The sequence below is a fragment of the Pantherophis guttatus genome, chromosome 1 (assembly GCF_059756535.1).
Source record: "Pantherophis guttatus breed Tessera chromosome 1, ASM5975653v1, whole genome shotgun sequence".
Taxonomy (NCBI): domain Eukaryota; kingdom Metazoa; phylum Chordata; class Lepidosauria; order Squamata; family Colubridae; genus Pantherophis; species Pantherophis guttatus.
In genome coordinates, this window is record NC_142063.1 from 294,496,816 (window position 1) to 294,519,324 (window position 22,509).

The 22,509-nt window shown below is 35.7% G+C and overlaps 1 protein-coding gene across 10 annotated transcripts in view; it reads right to left on the reverse strand.

The window, feature by feature from the left end:
- Nucleotides 1-22,509, reverse strand: part of DNAH14 (dynein axonemal heavy chain 14) — a 225,867-nt gene that overhangs the window by 160,181 nt on the left and 43,177 nt on the right. For all 10 annotated transcript variants that reach the window (XR_015731515.1, XR_015731514.1, XR_015731511.1 and 7 more), the window contains exons 8-14: nucleotides 22,154-22,410; nucleotides 21,338-21,500; nucleotides 20,587-20,878; nucleotides 9,288-9,342; nucleotides 8,531-8,628; nucleotides 6,199-6,371; nucleotides 4,353-4,700 (exon numbers count right to left, since the gene is read on the reverse strand). Coding sequence is in view for 4 of the 10 variants with exons in the window: in XM_087883153.1 (XP_087739279.1) it covers nucleotides 4,353-4,700; nucleotides 6,199-6,371; nucleotides 8,531-8,628; nucleotides 9,288-9,342; nucleotides 20,587-20,878; nucleotides 21,338-21,500; nucleotides 22,154-22,410 (1,386 nt within the window). In the remaining 6 variants the exon portion in view is untranslated. The remainder of the gene's footprint in view (nucleotides 1-4,352; nucleotides 4,701-6,198; nucleotides 6,372-8,530; nucleotides 8,629-9,287; nucleotides 9,343-20,586; nucleotides 20,879-21,337; nucleotides 21,501-22,153; nucleotides 22,411-22,509) is intronic.

Genomic DNA, 22,509 nt, shown 5'->3' on the forward strand with positions numbered 1-22,509 from the left:
TGGTCCTCGCACTTTTGACCAGTCATTTAATTTACGACTGTCTTCACATTTTATGTTTTTTGCCCTATCTTATCACCATGGTGAAGAGAAGCAGTTGTGAAATGAGTGACATGGTTGTTAAGGATGCTGCATGGGCATAAATGTGAGGATGGTCATAAGTGTGAGGACCAGTCAAAAGTGCGAGAACCTGTCAGAAATGACTTTTTTCAGCCCTCTGGTTAGTCCTTTTGTGCATATGGACTACTCAGAGGGCTGAAAAAGTTATTTTTGATTGATCCTCGCACTTTTGTCCAGTCCTCAAACTTACGACTGTCCTCACATTTTACATTTTTGCCCTATCTTGTCATCATGGTGAAGAGAAGCAGTTGTGAAATGAGTGACATGGTTGTTAAGAATGCTGCACGGGCATAAATGTGAGGATGGTCATAAGTGTGAGGACCAGTCAAAAGTGCGAGGACCTGTCAGAAATGATTTTTTCAGCCCTCTGGTTAGTCCTTTTGTGCATATGGACTACTCAGAGGGCTGAAAAAGTTATTTTTGACTGGTCCTCACACTTTTGACCAGTCCTCGAACTTACGACTGTCCTCACATTTTACGTTTTTGCCCTATCTTGTCACCATGGTGAAGAGAAGCAGTTGTGAAATGAGTGACATGGTTGTTAAGAATACTGCACGGGCATAAATGTGAGGATGGTCATAAGTGTGAGGACCAGTCAAAAGTGTGAGGACCTGTCAGAAATGACTTTTCAGCCCTCTGAGTAGTCCCTATACACATAGCCATGACCATCCGGTCACATGACCAGCTAGCCACGCCCACCCAGTCACATGGCCTCCAAGCCACGCCCACACAATAAGTCACGCCCACAATGGTGTCCTTCTTACCAATGTTAAAATCTGTTCACCTTACCCTATACACATAGCCATGGCCACCCGGTCACATGACCAGCTAGCCACGCCCACCCAGTCACATGACCAGCTAGCCATGCCCACAAAATAAGCCACGCCCACAATGTCCCTCTTTACCAATGTCAAAATCTGGTCACCTTAACCAAGATTAACATTAGACCAACAATCAAGAACCAAATAATACCCCAATCAAGGAATTTCCAATTCAGACAAACAAGCTGTCAGTAAATAACAGTCCAATCAAGGAACCACTAAGATCGCTCCCACCAACACTAATAGGGCAAGCCACTAATATGTAAAATGAGAACAAACCCTACTCCCTACTGATTACCTAATGTTACCTAGTTTGATAATGAAACATCTGCAAAAAACAACCAACCAACCAAACGCAGAGAGCACAAAGGACCCCACATTGGTAGCTAATCATATCACAGACAACTTTATTGACTAACATTACAAAAAACCAAGATAGAAAGATTTTTTTTGTATTGATAATCTTAAATCCAAACTATTGAACTAATTTTTGTGTTTATACAAAAAAAGGGGGAAACTACCTACTTCTAAAACTGTCATTATTGTGACCTTTGGCCACCCTTGATCATTCTGTATCAGGTGTTTGGGTAAGGAAATAGTTCTGAAATGAGGCCCAATGAGGCCCAGGCTGTCTCATTCATTCTTTGGTTTATGAACCCTCCAATAACTTTCTCTGAACTTATTCTCCTTTCTTTATCTATTCATGTCACCTGACAACAACATTTCCCTGGGATTGTATTCATTCAAAATGTTACAAAATTTCACTCCAAAGTCATTTTCTTTTCCCATCACTACCATTCACTAGGCTTTCACATGCAGCTCTCACCATCCCATGAATTTTTATTTCATAGGATAATTCAGCTAATATCAATTCATACTTGCTAATTATATTTTACTTGTTTCATTCATAATGAAGTACTCCTTACAATTAATTCAGTCTTTCTACAATTAATTCTTCTTGCACTACAAGTGCCATCAAATCTAATTTGAACGTATGCAGGTTGTAAAAGTTCATAGATTGCAGTACAATTTTTTTTCATTATTTCATAGAGTTGTACAGTTGGAAGAATCCATTTATGCCCTCAAATTCAACCATGTGCTCATTGACAGAATCCAAATTCAAGCAGCCTGAACAGTCAGCTAAGTAGTCTCCTCTTGAGCATATCTAGTGCAGAGGAGCCTGCCACTTTCCTTAACCACTTGACCATCTGACGGCCATAACCAGGGGGGCCTTTGCACAGGTGCATCTTCTGCGCCCTTTTCTAGACCGGGATGCCCTCGCCACAGTCACTCACGCCCTCGTTACCTCTAGGTTGGACTACTGTAACATCCTCTACATGGGGCTGCCCTTGGGATGCATCCGGAGGCTCCAGCTAGTCCAGAATGCGGCCGCGCGGGTAATTACAGGGGCCTCTTGATACTTCCATGTAACATCTCTCCTGCGCGAGCTGCACTGGCTGCCGGTGACGTTCCGGATTCGTTTCAAGGTGTTGGTGCTTACCTATAAAGCCCTTCATGGCTTAGGCCCGGGGTACTTGCAGGACCACCTCTAGCCGCTCTCCCACCATCCCGTGCGCTCTCACAGAGTGGGCCTCCTCAGGCTGCCTTCAGCCAAACAATGTCGGCTGACGGGCCCCAGGAGGAAAGCGTTCTCTGTGGGAGCCCCGATCTTCTGGAATGATTTGCCCGCCAAGCTCAGGACAGCCCCCGACTTCCTTTCCTTCCGTCATGAGTTGAAGACGTGGTTCTTTGTCAACTTAGCTGATCCGCCATGGGTGTACATTGCTATAATTTTAAACTGTTTTAATTGGGTTCTTGATTTTAATTTCATTGTGATATGTATTGGATATTGTTTTTATAAGCTGCCCTGAGTCCCTCGGGAGAATGGCGGCATATAAATCGCAATAATAAATAAAATAAAATAATAAATAAACAATGAGTTCCACTGACAACCCACACTTGCAATTAGGAATTTTATTTCTGTCAATCAGAGTTCATCTTCCTGTAACTTATGCATTATTCTTGTGATGGAATGTGTGAATGACCTTGGGGAATGACGGGAAGAGATGCTGCCTAGGAAACAGACAGGAGAGTCTATGGCCTCCAGTGGCTTGAAGGTCAGAGAAAGAAATTTAGGAAGGACCTGGCCTAATGGATCAAACAGTTAAAAGTGGCAGCAGGAAGTTTGTACTTTAGACTTGCAAGAGTCTCTTAATGTAATCTTACAATAAAGTAGAATTAATTCATCTGGTCCTGTTTCTTGTTTGCTTTACCTGGAAGGGCTAACAATGCTGTATCCTGGGCTCTGGAACAAAAGAGGCCATATTTTGGTCTCCTTCTCTGGCCATCCCTTCAGCTGTTTAAAGAGTTATATTGTACAAACCCTGATTTTTCTCTTCTCAAGGGTCTGTACTCCCAGTTTTTTTCAGTCTCTCTTCATTGGACTTAATTTCTAATTTATACATACTGTATATCTCTGCTACAACTATTTCAAAATCAACAATGCTTACTGATATCTAAAAACATCTAAATCACAAAACTGCTTCTTGTAATCTCAGAGGCAATAAGCACTGTTCAGAATGGTGAACAACAAATATTGATTAAAATGTCTAGAGCAGAGTTCCCCAACAGGGGATGGTTCTGCGAACGGCCGGCTAGTGCTCGCAGACACACATGCAGCTCCATTTCTGCCAGTGGCGTGCATATGTCTGCCACTCATTTAAATGGAGCATGCTGCTCGTGATAGTGAGGATGCAAGAGTGTGCGCGCGCGCTCACTGTCCATTTCTGTAGCCTGGTTGCAATCCCCTCATGACCCACTAGTGGGCCACAGCCCACAGGTTGGGACCTGTGGCCTAGAAGAACAACAACAAAAATTTTCCTGGCCCTGGTAGTGAAATGATGAAAAAGTTGGTATAATTCATACATCAATGGGGATGGCATTCCAAAGATTACAAGCTAGCACTGAAAATGTCCACTCCTGGATTGCTACTAACCATATCTTAACATGGGGGAGTATCTGGAGAAATGCTTCTGAAGACGAATTTACAGTCCAAATAGGAACTTACAAGAAACATTTTTTTTCAAGTACCATGGTGCACCTTGAATTAGGATTGAAAACTATCTCGGATCCAGTGAAATTGATATACCATACCCTGCCTATCTTAGTTGAGCTCAACTTTTGAATCAGCCTGACTACCCATTACCCTTCCCTCTGTGTATATTTCACTTTGTAATAATTTACCAAAATGCAACTATCTGTCTATTGGCTATCTCATTTCAACTGCAATATAACCAAACAAAAGTTTGATCTCCAACTATGTCTTCCATATACTGCACTTTGACCTAAACATTTGCAGTGAAATAGCTGGAATAGAAATTTAAGAAATTAATTAAATAAAAATTATATACTTACTTCAACAAGATGTACATTCTTTGTATCAATTGATGCATAAAATTTAAAATAAATAGTCTTAAGCAGACCCTCAAAATATGGCAGGCAGTCTGTCTGAAAGTTCAAACTGTTTACTCTAAACAGAGAGATGCGTTTCTCAATAAGCATACATACAATCTCCTTTACATCAACTGTATAATTTTCTAGTATATTTCTAAACTCCTTTGTAGTCATCTCTCTTTGCAATGCTATTATTTTGTCATTTGTATATTTTGCTTTATCTACCATACTGCAATATTCCATAAAGTTTCTGCTGTAAGATTCTATTCGGGCCAGTGAAGAACTCTGAAGAGAGAGAAGGTCCAGAATCTAAAAAATTAAGATGGAAACAAATTTAAAAATCAAAGACATATAATGCTACAATTTTTCAAAATTGTTATTAAACGGCACTGATACCATTCACATTAGAATGGTGACGATTTCCTCTGATTAGCTTTTAGGAACTATATTCTTAGTAGACATAGCTTTAACCCAATGTAATCAAATTGTACCAATAGCATTTCCTGCTAACTTGAGCCTCAGGAATAAATAGATCTCAGTTAATGGGATGGGTGGTATTTTAACGCTTGTTCTTGTCATGGTCCTTGGTTGCCACAAGTATATTTATTGTTATTGGTCCATTTTGAGTTTTAAGTTTATTAGTTTCCCAGAGTTGCTATTGCAAGTACGGTGGCCATATAATTGATTAAAAGAAATAAATTTTCAGTGTCAAAGCAGGAATAGACAAGGACTTTAATTTCACTGATGCCCGTAGAAAATTTCCTTTCAATACAAACAGCATTACAGAAGAAATACATTTTTTTCAGGTCTGCAGCAAAGAAAAGAATTAAATTCCTGTATACTCCTGCTGAAATACTATTAATTAGTCCCCCTAATCAATACCATTTGTATGTTTAAACAAGAACATTAAAAACAAGCACTAAATAAACAAAGCCTAAAAGTCAAGGGGTTACATTGGCTTCAATTCAAAACAGAAACATCATGTAATATGATAACATTTTAAAACCTAGAACAGTGGAAAATAAACCTGCATTTCTTTTTGTAATAACACTAAAATGGTTTTAAAAAAAAAACTTTCTTGTAATCTCATAAAAGTTAAATTCTAAATGTAGGGCATACTGAAAAGGCTTGGCTAAGAAGAGCCACTTAGTAAACATGGGCCACATGTTCTCAGATTTTCTTTTCTTTCATTTCATTTCCTTTTTTTCTTATTTTTGAAACTAAGGGACACAGTAGGAAATGTACTAATATTACATATCACACAAGTGGTAAAACACAGGATTTCTGGAATAATTTTTTTGGGATGTGAATTTGAAGGAATTGGAGTTTGGAAAATAATTTAATGGAAGCAGTAGATTACAAAAAAGATCTTTTAGTGTTCTGATAATTAAGATTTATAAGGAGATTGAAGTATTAATACAAAATGCCTGGTGTTAATCTACTGATAACATCTACAGTATATATAGGGGAAATAGGGGAAATAATATTTCTTGTGCCCTTTCGATATAAAGAGAATGAAGCTTAAGACTTTTGTAAAGAAGGGCAGGCTGTATTTGTTAATTATTTTAGAAATGACTACTTATCAATTTCTTACACTGAGATGTAAGAATTTTCTGCCAAAAGTTAGAAATTTTGTTCAGCCAAATTTTGGTAACTTCAGTTTTAGGAGGCCATAACAAAAGGATTTGAAAGATTACATGTAGCCCATTGTCCATGGTTTGAATAAATATAATACTAAGAAAAAATATTCAGAAATATATTTGGCATCATACTGTTACCCTCATATAGTACAGCTTCTGAAACATACTTTGTTTTGGTAATCTGGATCTGTCCCAAGAATGAGATCACAGTTTGGCCATGTTGATTGATAATGTCCTGGTTCAAAATCTATGTAATCTTCACATTGCTGCATTATTTTATGTAAAGACTGATCAATGAAGATTGAAAGCCGAGAATCCTGAGAAAATGGTGTAACTTGATCTAATGGAAAATATGGTAATTTAAAAATATTTTCAAAATCAGAATTCATTATGAAACAATTTTTTAAAAATTGCTGGCTGAGCACCCAGGATGGGTAAATATTCTCAGGACTTTTAACTATTTTAACTGAAAATGTAAATATAACAGAAATATCAATTTATTTTTTCCCCAATAATTCTCATATATTTGAAGGTCTAGATTTAGTAACTCACTGGAATATACCTGTAGTGCTCTTTTTCTTAGTGTCCTAGGCATATGCTTATTTTGTTTAATGATTAATTTGGAGCTGAACTTGGCAAATTCCTGTAAGTGATTATACTTTATGTAGGCTTTGAATATCTGGAACACTAAAAAATAAAAGTATTTTTTAATACTGACCAGGATGTTTTTGGAAAAGATATTTTTAAATAAAACATTTAGACCAGGCAGCCCACAGGCTGGATGCGTCATATGCAGGCCAAGCTCACCCATTTCGCCTTGTGGCCTGGTGGGGTCTTCCGCCCTTCGCGGGGTGAAGGTTTCTTTCTTGATTCCAGATGTTCTCTGGCGACACCATAGTTGTTCCTTTGACTTCGGGAGATGGGGGTCAGCGAACATGCCCTTTCATGCAGAGTTCAGATGTTTCTGCTACCTTGGGCATCGCAATGATTCCAACAGTCATGCAGCTGTGCAGGGTCCATGGGACACATGGTCTTCGACCCATTGGGTCTCCTCCTTCAGGAGGAGCCAGCCTCGGAAAGGTGAGATTTTTGGAGGGCTCGCGCTGAGCGGGGGACTTGGGACCAGACTGTTTCCTCCCCTGTATGACTGACCAGCTTGGTAAGTTCCATTCCTGGATGATTTTCCCCGACAATGGAGAAGGAGTGTTGGTCCTACCTGATATGCTCCTTCTCAGGGTGCAGTGAAGATCATCCAACCCCACCCTGGTGACCGTCTGATCCATAGTTTGGGAGGGGGTCCTGTTTTTGTAGGTGGTGAGCCTCATCGTCGCTACGCCTTCGTTGAACTGGGGAGGACCCAGACAAGGAAGACGTCGCCAAGAAAAATTAACTCGGTCTCCAAGTAAAGAAGCAGAGTATTATTCTGTGAGCCTCCACAAAAGCAAAAAAGTCACAATATGCCATGTGACATCAAAGTGACGCAGAGTTTGACACCCATGTTTTAGACAGATTTTTGAAATTTTCCATTAAAGACTATGAACTACATTACCAAAGAGAAGCACTGTCCCATGCATAGTCAAATGCACTGTCATATGTTTTAAATTAAGAAAGCAATCCTCTGCACATTTACTTAAAATAAAACTCAACTGAACACAATGATATGCATATAGTCATGTTCCATAATTGCTAAGTTTAAACTTATTTTTAATTCTGCTTTTGCTTATTCTAAGATAGAATCCATATTTAAGTTTATCTTTGCTAACAGAGTGAATATTATGGCTCAAATGAAAATAAATACTATTAACCCAGTAAGAAATACATAAATGTGGGAGTTGCACTAATGTTTGAAGAATATTTTACAGAATATTTTAAAGTAAGAGAAGTCTGATACTAGTTTTGCAGAGTATTAGTCCCAGTATATGATGCTTGTTCAGCAACTGTTCAATCTTGCAATGATACTAAATGAGTGTTACTTACAACTGGTCTTTGGAATAGCAGCTGCTGCAGTATCAAATAGCCACTATTTGCAACATGTTAATTGAATTGAATTTAACTGAATTTAATTCTTTATTTGGCCAAGTGTGATTAGACACAGAAGGAATTTGTCTCCAGTACAGAAGCACAGTGAGAAGAAAGGAGGAGGAGGAGGAGGAGACAAGTACTTAGGATTTTTGGAAGCTTCTGACCTGTTGCACAACCTAGTCAAGGAAGCTACTTCAACAAATAGCTGGAAAATCTTGAGATTAAATCTGAGTGGAGGAAATATCATAAAGTGATGTGAATCTAATGTGAGACCAATACTAATATTCAGCAAATTGGTCTCACACACATTTTTAATGTTCTAAATTGCTTCAAACCAGCTGCATTTTTTTAGCGAGATTAGATCTGGCAGTTAGATCTTTATTTTGCTTTGTTGGATGGATAGTAAATAATCTATATTACATCAATATTCTTTCCAGTGGGCACCAATAGTATCCACCTTGTCCATACATTACTTACCAATGATGTTTTCTAATCCATCTACAATCCCTTGTAATTGTATGGAAAATGTTTTTCTGTTAGGAATCAGTGATACATCTGTAGAGAACTGTAGAGAGCTAGAAAATAAAATATTGCATTTTTATTGTCAAAGGGCATCCAAAAAACCTGTGACTGTCTGAGGATTCAAAATCTGAATATTAAAATAAATATAAGACACTTCATGAGAAGTTCTCATTTTCCTTCATTCCCAAACTCAAAAATGACTCTTTGGAAGATTGAGTGATTTCTTGAATAACCTGCAATGGGCCATCAGGTGACAGCAGGGAAAAAGAGTAATTCAGAATCAGATATGTATCCTAAGTTAAGGAGGTTCAGAGAGAAATTGTCATCTCTCCCGTTTTTGTACTGTTTCTTACACTTGGAAGAAGTGTAAGTGCTGCAGGTGTTTTCAGGACAATGAAAGAGATATCTTATCAGAAGAATTTCATTGAAGTTAGTTTATCTCAGATGGATTAGCTATTTTTCTTGGAGATTATGGCAAAAGTGATTGGAGAGCAGGAAAAGAAATAAACTATGAGCAAAGAAGAAAAATTTGAAGGAGATACTTTTCCAGGTTTCATGTGGTCTAGAAATCACATCACTTTTAAGAGCGAAAGTATATTGTTTTTGCAATTAAAATACTCTTGCCACATATATAAAACACAATAAGCCATTAAAATAAATATATATTTCTATTATATTGTTAAAATAAAAATATGTTTTAAATTATTCCTACCTCTCATATGCGATTAGTTGTTTATTTGAATCAGAGATGGCCCCTTTTTCTTTTCCTTGAAAAGAAAGAAAAACAAACAAAAGCAATCCTTAAAAACTAATAATTCAAACATAATAAAAAATTTCTTCTCATGATTAGAACAAAGATAGTAAAGTAACTAATTTCTCTTGGAGTCAAATTTGCAATTCCCTTTACATTTCCAAAAACTGGAAATAGCATTATAGCAGCTTTTTTGTTTTTAAAATGTTAGCAGTTCCACCTCAGTAATATTGAGATGAAGCATCTTCTTTGGACAGTTCTGCAGGAAAGAAAAAAGAACACTGCCAAGCAGCTGTCATGGAGAAGGATTCTGTCCAGGGGTGAAATGCTCCCGGTTCAGACCGGATCGCTCGATCCGGTAGCAATGGCAGCGGGTGGTAGCAAACTTCCCTGCAACCCCCCCATGCCCAACTGAGCCGCGCAATCATCAGAGGCTTTTTTAAAATTATTTTTAAAAGCATTTTTTCTGCAACCACTTCAGCCGAAAAAATGCTTTTAAAAGTAAAAAAAAGCCTCTGATTGTCGAGATCCCAAACTCGACACGTTGCCGACGAATCCTCCTGCAGATGCGGAAGCAACACGACGAGGCAATGGGGGTGGAAGCTGGGTTAATTTGGGTTGATTTGTTCTAAGCACGGATTGGTGGAGGGGGTGTTAGGGAAGGTAGGCGGATGGTCACCCTGCGGCCGCGGTAGGGCGTTGAACAGCTGCTGCGCGTTACCGCACTTGAGTGGGGCGTGCCGGCAAGGAGGGGCCCGGAAGGGCGGTGGTGGGCGCGCTTATTTAAGTTGCATTGAGTGGCGGCGCCGCCCAACGCCGACTTTGTATTATCTTCACTTGAACTCAGCAAGGTTTTGCACCACCTTTGGATGCTGAATAAACCGTTTCCTGCTTCAAAAAAGCATTGATCACAGCATGGCTTATTTCCGACTTTGGGTGACGGCGAGAGAGCTGAGACTGATGATCTTGCGGCTCAGCTGGGATTGTCAGAGGCTTTTAAAAGCATTTTTTCTACAACCTCTTTGGCCGAAGAGGTTGTAGAAAAATGGTTTTAAAAGTAAAAAAAAAAAAAAGTTGGCCACGCTCACCCAATCATATTACGCCCACCACCAAGCCACGCCCACAGAACCGGTAGTAACAAATTTTACATTTCACCACTATTCTGTCTGCCTGTGGCAACAGAAACAAAAGAGAAGAAGTCTAATAAGCTGCTGCTCTTGGCAAAGCATAGGATTTCAGAATTTGCCTGTTTTAAAATTGCCCCTATAAAAATAGAACAAAAAAAGAATATGGTCTTGATATTACAGAAAGGGATATTAAAATCTTTATTTTAAACTTTATATCATTTTCTTTCTTAAAGCTGATATTCTTCTATGAGGGAAAATAGTCAATTACCTTCAATACAATTTCCGCTGAATTTATAAACCAGCTGTAAAAATCTGGTAATCCTAATATTAACCTGTATCAAATATTGTATAGTCTTGACTGATAAAAAAGAAAAATCTGACAGAAAATTATATTTTCTCTCTCTTATTAGTAATTCTTCATGCTTTTTCTCAAATTTGATATTGGAATGGACAAACTCTATATAGCACAGTTACTAATTATAACTGTAATCCTAACATCTATATTTCTATCTACTGCATGCTCTTTCCCAGATCCTCTCCTTGGCATCAGAAGAATTACCACTCACTGCTAGCTTGTTAGGTCTATAAACATGACATACCACACCAACCGCACAATGCACTGCAGTTAAAACCTCTCAGAGAAATGTACGCTAAATTGATATTCAGTGTGACAATGTTGCTCTGAAGATCCTGTTTATAAATTCTAATGAGACAAAGTTCCAAGCAATGATAAAAAGGGTACAGTAGTTACTTTCAAATCTAACTACCCAAAGTACTGTTTCATTCTAAGTTGTAATAGGCCTCATGACCAAGATTATGAAACCAAGAGACAACTGTAAAACACGAGCACAGCTGTTGGTTCAGTAAGAAGGATGAGTACAACTGTATCTCTATAATATGAAATCTTATACATTCATAGAAAGTGTTAAGGAATTTGCAGAGTAACCCTTGAGTAGCAAGGGTGTGCACATGAAAGCGATTGAGAGTGGTTACGAATAAACACAGCCAACACACAGATACACTGAGTTGTGTTTACTTTCAGGAAATAGTAAGGCACAGTCCAATAAACAGTCCAGGTCGAGACTTCCGCTGGCACCGCCGGCGCCACTGCAGCTCCTTTGTGAGCTGCTACTCCCGGGATCTGTAAAACCACCAAAACAGCATAAATCAGCTGTTTTGGCGGCTGGAACTTCCCCCTTGGGCAAAGTGGGGGGGGGAGTGCTCAGGTGTATAGGGTAGAGCCCCCCAAAATCTCCAGGATTAACCCTGGAGGCGCAGAGGGTGAGGGCTTCCCAAACGCCTGGAAAGCAGCTCCAGACTCGGGATTCTGTCTTTGATGGATTAAGGCGTCGCGACCATCCCTGTGAAACAAGTGATTTCAAGGATTGATTTTCACGCAGGCAGAACAAAACAGGACAGCTTCTCACAAGTATTTTTCTTTCTTTAACTCTGATGAATAATGAGTCCTTTCAGATTCGAGTGAAAGCTTTAAAGAGATCCAAAATGGCGCTGATTGAGGACGGAAGCTTAAGAGGAAAGTGATTGTTAAAGCTTGTTTGCGCTTGTTAAGGTCGTTATAGCTGTCAGTACTTTGAAGCTTTGCTGAATGAAGTTTGCAGCATAAGAAAAGATGGCAGAAGTAAAGATTTTTGAAGAGAATAGAGGTTTCTCAGCACATAATTCAGCAAGTGTACAAATACTGACAGTGGACTTTGTGGATGCATGGCAAAAATCATTTATGGAAAGACTGGATGAGATCTTTGAGAAGTTTATTACTCAAATTGCTAATAAAGTTGCAATGTTGAAAGAGGAGGAAGAACAAAAAGCGCCTGAGGAACATGGAAAGGATGTTTTTCAAACTATGAATAAACTGATGGGCTTGAAGGAGGTTAATCCGGAGATATGGAGAGAGATCTATCCAGAGGTTTTGACCAGATGAGAGGAAAAGTGCTGGGAGAAGCTTGGATTTTCAAGATATCAAGAAGGATTAGAAATGGAACATTACAATTTCTTTACAAAAATGGATTTTTAATCCTATTTAAAGAGGTGTGTTGCTTAAAAGGAATTACATTGCGAGCTGCACAGGACTGGAAGATAAAATTACAGTTGAATACACAAAAGCTTGTAAAAATAAAAGATGGTGGAATAAAGCGGAAGAAGAAGGCTCGGAAAAAAACCAGGGGGAAATGGAAGTGGAAGAATTTTATTCTTCTTTGTTAGGCAGGATAACATGGTGAATGATTGTATTGGTATTCAAGATTTTTACTAAAGATATGATTTGTTTGGTTTTGAAATTTTTTTTTCTTTACTTATGACTGGGTGTTTCAACTGTTATAAAAACGGATTTTTAAAAAAAGAAATTTTCTCTTGGATGTTAAATGACTGGAGGTTTCAACTGTTATATAAATGTGAACAAGGATATGATCTCTTTGGTTATGAATGGATGGATTATATCTAAAAATTATTTTAAGTAATGGATTAAATGAGAAATTTCCTTTTGGATGTTAAATTCAAGGCTATAGATTTTTCAATATATTTTCAAGGGCTTTAAATTGTTTGTTTATTGTTGAACTAATTGGGATTAACTACCTTTAAGCAAGAAAAGTTATATTTTGTTTTGAACAAGAAGAGTTAAAGTACAAGTGATAGATAAATCTATAGATAGTTAGTTTGTGGGGTTTTTCATTAAGGTTTGTTAAATGTTTTTACCCATATATATATATATATGATTGATTTTTTGTTCAAGATGTAGGTTGACTATGAAATAAAAGTTTAAAAAAAAAAACAGTCCAGGTCATACATATAAAGCAGTAGATAGTAAAAATGACAGTCCAGGGATAATCCAATAACAAAGTCTTCTTACCAGTCATCGTAGTCATTCACAATAAACAGTTCTCCTGGATTTGCAAACAGTAGCATACAGAGATATTAAAGAGCATGAACAGCAAAGAGAACAAACCATGTTTCTAGCTCCCTCTTAAGGACATTGGCTACAGAGCTAACCAATCAGGACACAGTATGATACAATACAGCAGTCTTAAAGCTATATTGAGGGATTATAATATAAATATATTATATATTTATATTATATATATATATATATATATATATATATATATATATATATATATATATATATATATATATATTGCCAACCCAACAAGTTAGGTAATAGTCATTTCCTAACAGAAAGTACATAAAGAAGGTAAAAGGAATATTGTAGTGTGGCAACCTAATTTTAACATTACCTTTTATTGCAACATACAAAGAAGGGGGAAAAAAGATATTAAGATCAATGGCTATGAGCCTTCATTGAAGTGTGAGTACCTTTGAAGGCCATCTATTGGAAGACTAGTGGCTTTCTTATGCAATTATTTGGCCATTGTTAAGAACAGACTGCCAGAAAAGGCTTCGCTGCTTATGTTCTTATGTTAAAAACTACAGAAAATTATAAAAAAAAAAAATCATATTGAATGTACTCTCATTCAGTGTGCTTTAATTTTTATAATTGCCTGGGGGCAAAAATACTGATTCAGCAAAACCATGATGTGCAGTAAAGGTGATTGTCTACAGATGATGATCAAAATATGTGACTGATTGTGATATTGCAATGGCCAGGGCCGGATTTTCCTATAGGCTAACTAGGCTTCAGCCTAGGGCCTCAAGATCAAGAGGGGCCTACATTCAAATTGTTAGCAAAATTAAAATTACACTTTCACTATAGGTGAAAGGGCCTCATAAGTGGAATAGCCTAGGGCCTCTTTTCATCTAAATCCGGCCCTGGCAATGGCATGTGAGAATGACACTGTGGGACAGGAAAAATATATCTGTGAAAGGTATCTCAGCTCAGAGAAGGAAAAGGGATGAGGAAAGCATCTCAGAACGAACCCTCTCTACTGCTTTCAGACTTGCAAGATTCCATTACTGTAATCTTACAATTAAGGTAGTATTAGAATTCATGGTTTATGTTTGTCTGAACTACCATGAAAGACTGACAGATATGGAATAGTAGTAATTAATATAAAGCAAAAATAAAGGCTGTTATTTTTTTTAATGGCATATTGTGTTCTTATTAAACTAAGAAAAAGTGAAAAGATATAGTAGACTCTTACCATGTAGAGTAGAATTGATAAGTACATGCATAGAAGTTAAAAATGAAGGGGCTAAAATGTATGTCAGAAAGTATCAATTGACAACCCCAAGGCTTTTATGGATGTATATGAAAAAAGGTTCCATAGATTCATGTTATTCTCCATTTAATTGTGGAACAACCAGAGACAGAAGAAATATTGCAACATTCTAATGACTATGATCCAGAAAGGAGGGTGGGACTCTCCAAGGATTTCACAAAAAAACTTCTGCTAGATAACATGAATGATTGGGCCAGAATGAGACAAGAATGTGCAGAAAAAAAATGATAGGACCATTTGGAGACCCAAGAATGAATAAGAAAGATTGGTGAGTATCTGCTAAAAGAGAGACTATTCATTTTGAACCTATAGTTTAAGCATATGTCTCTTCACACAAACACAGACACACTCATACATAGATACAAACACACAGAGCAACTTGGGACTACAATGCAGTTTTATGCAGGGCATGCAGACCAAATTTCTATTGTTCAGCAAAACATCAAAAAGGTACAAATGTACATTATTGTATGTTTGTGGTTTAGAAAAAATATATAATAAAATAAATGAACTTGAATTATGATATGTTTTGCACTGATAAGGAGCTGAAGGTTGGTTGCTGAATGCAAAAAGTAAAGCACATGGGAGAATGGAATTATTACTAAATGATTTAACATTGAGCAGAACGTAAGATGAAGATGTGTGATCCCTTTTGTAATTTAATATATTGATGATAAATACGTAAGGAATACTAGTGAGCAGCATGATGTCCTAGTGATGAAGATGCTCACCTCCCATTTGGAAGGTTGAGAGTTCAATCCTAGGTAGCAGTAGATGTTTCTCTCTCACGGTACAAAAAGAAAATAACTGCGGTGAACTCCACATACGAATCAGGAAGGGCATCCAGCCAGCAAACACTCAGCTTCATTTAGTTGCCCTGACTCTACCCCAAATTAAGGAATTACATGTTCATAAAAAGAAAAAAAATGTAAGGAATGCTACCATGCAGGAATAAAATAAAATTATACCTTTTGAGGATAAGTATAAGAGAGTTCTGGTTTAAGGTCTTTTGAAAGAGTATTGCAGAGGACAACAGTGCCATGTTTCTTTATCACTAATATTCTGAATCCCTATGGCTTACATTAGGATAAATGATCCTTAAGATTTGTTCCATGTTTGCAGGAATTTACAACTGAGAAACCTAAAAAATGCCTTTTTTCTTTAGTGCCTGCTTCTATAGTCTGCCATTCTGTACCCCATGAAATTCACCTGGGTCAATTGTATAAATTTTTAAATGTAAAATAATCTTTTCCTGTTGTATTTATTCAGTTGAATTATTTTTGAAATCAGTGCTTTATTCTTTTATAAATATAAAGGGCCTTCTCTGTGAGGGCTCCAACCCTTTGGAATGAACTGCCCCCGGAGCTACGGAATATCCCTGATCTCCGTGCTTTCCGCCGTGCCCTCAAGACCCTGATGTTCCAACAGGCGGAGCTAAACATATGAACATGTGAATGATTTTTTAAATGTGATCTAATTCTGGGTTTTATTTAATTGACCAAACTAAGTAATAATTTTAATTAGCAATTTTATGATATTTGTGTGTCTATATTTTTCTTGACTGTACACCGCCTTGAGTCCTACGGGAGAAAGGCGGTATAGAAATATAATAAATAAATAAATAAATAAATAAATAAATAAATAAATAAATAAATAAATAAATAAATAAATTAGAGGTTTAGCTATAACTTATATGGGAAAGAAAAATAATAAGAAGAAACAAAGCCAAAAGATATTAGAAAAATATAAGAGGTTAATATAAGAATTTAATAGATAAAGAAGAATTAGCACAAAAAATCAAAAACACTAAACAAAATTTCTTTGAAAATGCAAATAAACCAGGAAGATGGCTGGCATACAAATTGAAAAGGAGAAAAATTGATACATCAATTAATGGATGAGGAAGGAAACCTTCTCCATCAAAATGATGACAAAAAGAAAGTGATCCAAAATTACTACAAAAAATTATATGATCAAGAGACGGTTTCAGAAGATAAAATAAAACAATACTTAGAAAAAGCAGAATTACCTAAAATACCTGAAACAGTGAAAGCTACAGTATGTTAGATGAATGTGTAACAATGATGGAATTAACAGAAGCAATTAAAAGACAAAAGAATGGTAAAACACCGGGTCCAGATGGTCTATCAGCAGAACTCTATAAAGACCTACAAAATATTCTAAATATACCAATGCTAGAAGTGTTAAATAAAGTATTGCTAGAAGTGAAAGTACCAAATTCATAGACGGAAGCATATATCACTCTCATACTGAAAGAAGATTCAGATTTACAACAGATAAAAAATTACAGACCAATATCTTTATTGAATGCTGACTATAAAATATATTTATTTATTAATTAAATTATTTATTAAATTTATATACCACCCTACTCCCGAGGGACTCAATAATAGAATAGAAGATAGAATTCTTTATTGGCCAAGTGTGATTGGACACACAAGGAATTTGTCTTTGCTGCAAATGCTCTCAGTGTACATAAAAAGAAAAGAAAACATACATTCGTCAAGAATCATAAGGCACAACAATTAATGATAGTCATAGGATACAAATAAGCAATCAAATCATACTGGGAATAATAGCAGAAAGACTGAAAAGGTTCTTAAATCAATTTATACATTCAGACAGAATGGATTTTTATCTAAGAGACAAATTAAAGATAATAAGAGAATAATTTTAAATACACTGGAGTACTACGAAGCACATCCAGGGAAGCAAATGGCAATGATTTTTCTAGAAGTACAGAAAGCATTTGATAATGTGTACTGGCAATTTATGCTAGCACAATTAAAAGATACGGATTTTAGGGAGAGATTTATTAACATGATGAAGGCGATATATTATAAGCAAACAGCAAAGGTGATGGTAAATGGAGATATGACAGAGAAGATTAACATTAAAAAAGGTACAAGACAAGGATGCCCCTTGTCTCCACTATTATTCATATTGACACTGGAAATATTAATCAGAAATATGAGACAGGACATAGAGATAAAAGGTATGGAAATAAAAAAGGAAAAATACAGACTACAGGCATTTGCAGACAATTTAGTCTTCATTCTGGAAGATCCACAAGAATCAGGGCCTAAATTAATAAAAATAGAAGAATATGGCGAAGTGGTAGGATTGAAAATAAATAAAAAGAAAACTAAGATATTAGTTAAAAATCTTACAGACTTGCAGAAAAAAGAGTTAATGAATGGATTTACAGATTACTAAGAAATAAAATACATAGGGATTCATTTGACAGCAAGATGTGTAACTATTAAGGAAGATAATTATTATAAACTGATGCAACAAATTAAAGCAGATTTGGAGAAATAGAAAAATCTGCAATTATCATTGATAGGAAGAATAGCTACAATAAAAATGAATATATTGCCGAGACTGCAATACCTGTTTCAAACAATTCCGATAAAATTGGGGGAAAAATACTTTGAGGAACTCAATAAAGTAATATTAAGATATATCTGGAAAGGAAAAAAAGCAGTAATAAAGTTAAAAATGCTGCAAGATTCAAGAAATAGAGGCGGCTTTGGTCTACCGAATTGGGAATTGAATTATCAGGCTGCGGTACTCAAATGGGTGAAAGAATGGATTGCATTGAGGCATACAAGACTATTGACTTTGGAGGGGCATAATTTTCTTGTAGTTTGGGGAAAATAAAATACATGGTTACCGTATTTTCCAGCGTATAAGACGACTTTTTAACACATGAAAATCTTCTCAAAAGTTGGCGGTTGTCTTATACGCCGGGTGTCGTTCTCCTGTAACCAGGCAGACCAGCCCGAAAGGCTCTGACGAGCCTTAAATGGCTCTGGCGATCCAAGCTCTGACCATCTTAGCTGAGTTGCCTGCTAATCAGGCAACTCAGCTGGGATCGCCAGAGCCATTTAAAAGGAAAAAACTTTTTTTCTTTTACATGGCTCTGGCGATCCAAGCTCTGACGATCCCAGCTGAGTTGCCTGCTAATCAGGCAACTCAGCTTGGATCGCCAAAGCCATGTAAAAGGAAAAAAGTTTTTCCCCCTCCAGCTTGCTTACCTTAGCTGCTAGTCGCAATGCTTGCCTTGCTTCGCTTGCCTGAATCCATTCCAATAGCAAGCAACTCCCTACCTGCAATCAAGCAAGCAGGGAGTTGTGGACTTCAACTCCCAGAATTCCTCAGCCAGCAAAGCAAAGCTGGCTGAGGAATTCTGGGAGTTGAAGTCTACAAGTCTTAAAGTTGCCAAGGTTGGAGACCCCTGCTCTATTGGATAAGATTTTTTCCCCTTTGGGAACTTTAAAAAAAATAGTTAATTGGGGTTTTTTTTTAGTTGTTCTTTTTTAGACCTAGCCATTTAAAGTTTAGGAAGTTTTAAATTTAGTTTTCATATAAAAATAAAAATAAAATAAAATAAAATAATATTTGTGCAGCTTTCTGAGATTTAGTGTGTTTCTGTAGTGTTTCACTCTAACTACACAAACACACAAAATCTCACAAAGCTGTATATGGAATTTTGTGTGTGTAAAGTGTGAAAGTTGGGTGTTTGGGCTTTTTGTGGCTGTGTGAGGTTCCTGCTTGTTGCAGGGGCCATTTTGGGTCTAGCACAGCTGCTTTTACATTGTGGGTGAGCCAGTTGATGTTTTTTAAGTTTTATTTGGTGTGCGTTGGAAGAGGGGTAGTCTTATACGGCGAGTATAGCCCAAACCCTATATTTTAACAGGAAAAGTCAGGGAAAAAAACTTTGGTTATACAATAAAATTAGATAAATGGCAGAAACTATGGGATAGGAACTATAAATTAACTATGTCAACTGCATACAAAGAAAATTTATATAAGATGATTTATAGATAGCATTTTGCACCAGTAAGGTTGGCAAAGATGTTTAAAGATAAATCGGCTAAATGCTGGAAGTGCCAGCAGATACCTGGGTCATATTATCATATGTAGTGGACATGGTCAAAAGAAAAAAAATATTGGACAAAAATACATACGTGGCTGGCAAAAATGATAAAGCAGCATATTGATTTAAAACCAGAAATATTTTTATTGGGGATTTTACCCAAAAAATATAGTAAGGAGAATGCATATTTAATTATTCATATATTAACTGCACCTAGAATTGTATTTGCACAAAACTGGAAAAGTGAAGAGATCTCCACAGATGAGAATGTGATCAGGAAAATATTAGAATGTGCAGAAATGAATAGACTAACACTAGCAATTAAGGAGAAAGAACAAACTGAATATTACAAGACATAGGACGTTTTATCAATGGTTAGATAACAAAAATTGAAGTTAGAAACAGGGAAACAAAAAAAAAGATTAATGAAATAAAGAAGATATGTTAAGAGAAAAGCAAATAATATGATTATTATGTTTAATATTATCATTTTAATATTATAGAATTAATGTTAATGTAATGAATATTGTTGTAAATCTTGATTATTTGTACCTGGACGACACACTGTTTAAATGAAGATGGTATTATTATATTAAAAAATAAAAAATGTACAATAAAAAATAGAAGTGCTTACCATGCCTAAATGTACTGCTAAATAAAAATAATTACAGTTATATGTGACTGTCTCTTTCTAGTCAATTTGAAACATCAATCTTGTCCTGGTTTCAGACCAGACTCCTGATTCAATCTAAGTTAAATTATCTACATTTCTGAAACATCATATTGGATACAAACTCAATCTTCTGATCAGTGTTCATTCTTTAGAATTAATAATAGAATGGAAAAAGAAATTAGAGGAAAAAGAAATAACGTGGCAAGAAATCTGGCTAAGACACAATACCAAAGAGCACGTATCATTATACTACCAAAAGAACTGATAGAATAATGGTGCATCTAATTAATCTATGAGTTGAGCTATGGCTCTGTGCATTTGTAATGTAAAATGCAGTCTTATTTTCAAAGAACCTTATTTATCTTACTCAATGGCTTTAATTTTTCTTCATTCCTGAAGGTACCCAAATCTTCTGTAGTACTTTCTGATTTTTCTTCATGTTGGCTATCATCTTCAAAAGATGAGCTGTTCAAAACTTCATCAAAGTCTAATATTTCTTTCAAAGATTCTGCTGAAGATTCTGTAATATAATCATCATCATCTTGGTAATATTTTCTACGATGTTCCTTTTCATAGGGAATTCTCAGACAAATATTTATTTCAAATATTGGGGAATATTCCTCTTCTCCTTTTAGTTCTCTTTTCACTTCTTCTAGGATCTAAAGAGTTATGAAAATATAATAAAAATAGAATATTCTTTCTAAAAAAATCATTCATATGGAACTAGAGAGCATTAAAAACAAAATATTTTCAATCTAAAACAAGGAACAAATAAAAGCAGAAGAAAAATCCATTATTTTTGACTTGATACTAATCAATAGAGAAGACTACATTGTGATAATGTGCTTTTGAATCTGTTGTAAAGCATGAAGAGATTATTGAGAAATACGGAAAATGTATTTAATCTTCATAAGTTTTTTTCATAAGGAACCATGAAAAGATTTTGTATTTGAAGGCAAGATTTTGTCTTTAAAGGTATAACTATAAATAGCTTTCAACATGTATTTAAACTTAAATTTAAATCATTAAATTTAATCATTATTATACATATTATTAAGATAATATGAACTATTGGATAATCTGTATTGTAAAATACCTTCATTTAGAAATCAATTCACCTTGTCTATATCACTGACAGTAACAATTTCACGTTGTGCTTCTGATTCCTTTGAACGGTGCAATAATTTCTGAGTGCCTTCAAAATGCTCATTTTCATATACCCACTGGCATCTATTTTCAGTCAATAAGCAAAGTGCTTTATCAATTGTAACTTTATATGCTCTGCATATGTGAAAAAATGGAAAAATCTTAATTTATAGTTTAAATAGCATAATTCATTTTAATAGCTGACAATACCTCAAGATTACTTAATACATCAAGATGCTGTGGCAGTCCTAGGAGATAGTAAGATGTAGCAATACTAGGAGATAGATATTTAAGACACTCCCAGAATTCTCCAGTCAGAAGGGGCTCACAAATAATGAAGGCAGGGGAGGTGACCATCTTGAGCCATGCACACATGTGAGAGATAAATATAATAAATAAATAAATAAATAAATAAATAAATAAATAAATAAATAAATAAATAAAATTATAGCTTAGTTATAGATATTTCCTTTTTTATAGGAATAAAGCTAGCACATGTAACTCAGAGACAAAAAGGAGAAATAAATTATTATTCATTTGTTTAATTATACAGTATATCCATTTTTATTTAAAATATAAATATTTGGCCCTTCACTTATGTTCCATAATAAGCATTTACTCCAAGAATTATTTTATAATTTTTGTAATAAGTAACCCAACCTTAAAAATAAAGGAAATATAACAGTAACAATAATACTAAATAATAATAAGGAATCTAAGAGAGAATTTGATGAACAATATTATTAAGTAAGAGCCAGTGTTTTAATCATGAAATAGGCAAAACTAACCTCATAAGGCTTTCATTTGTCTTCCTTTTTGAAATAGTCATATTACTGGAACCTTTAAATATCTCCAAAAGAGTATTTAAGGCATTGTTTACCAATCTGCGAAGAAATTCTTGAAAGATTCTATCTACAAGCTTAAGAAACTTAGAAAAGCGTTCCATAACGTGCCGCCATTCAGCTATCTCAAAGTATTTTGGTTTCTCTTTGAAATCATGCAGTGAATGCTGAAAAAGTGTTTCTGCTCCCTTCATTTTTGCCACCTATAGCATTATGAAATAATAAATTTGCAAAAGTAGCAAATATATACAGTATTTTTTCATCATGTAGACATTTTGTATTACTTACTTTTCATCTCATCC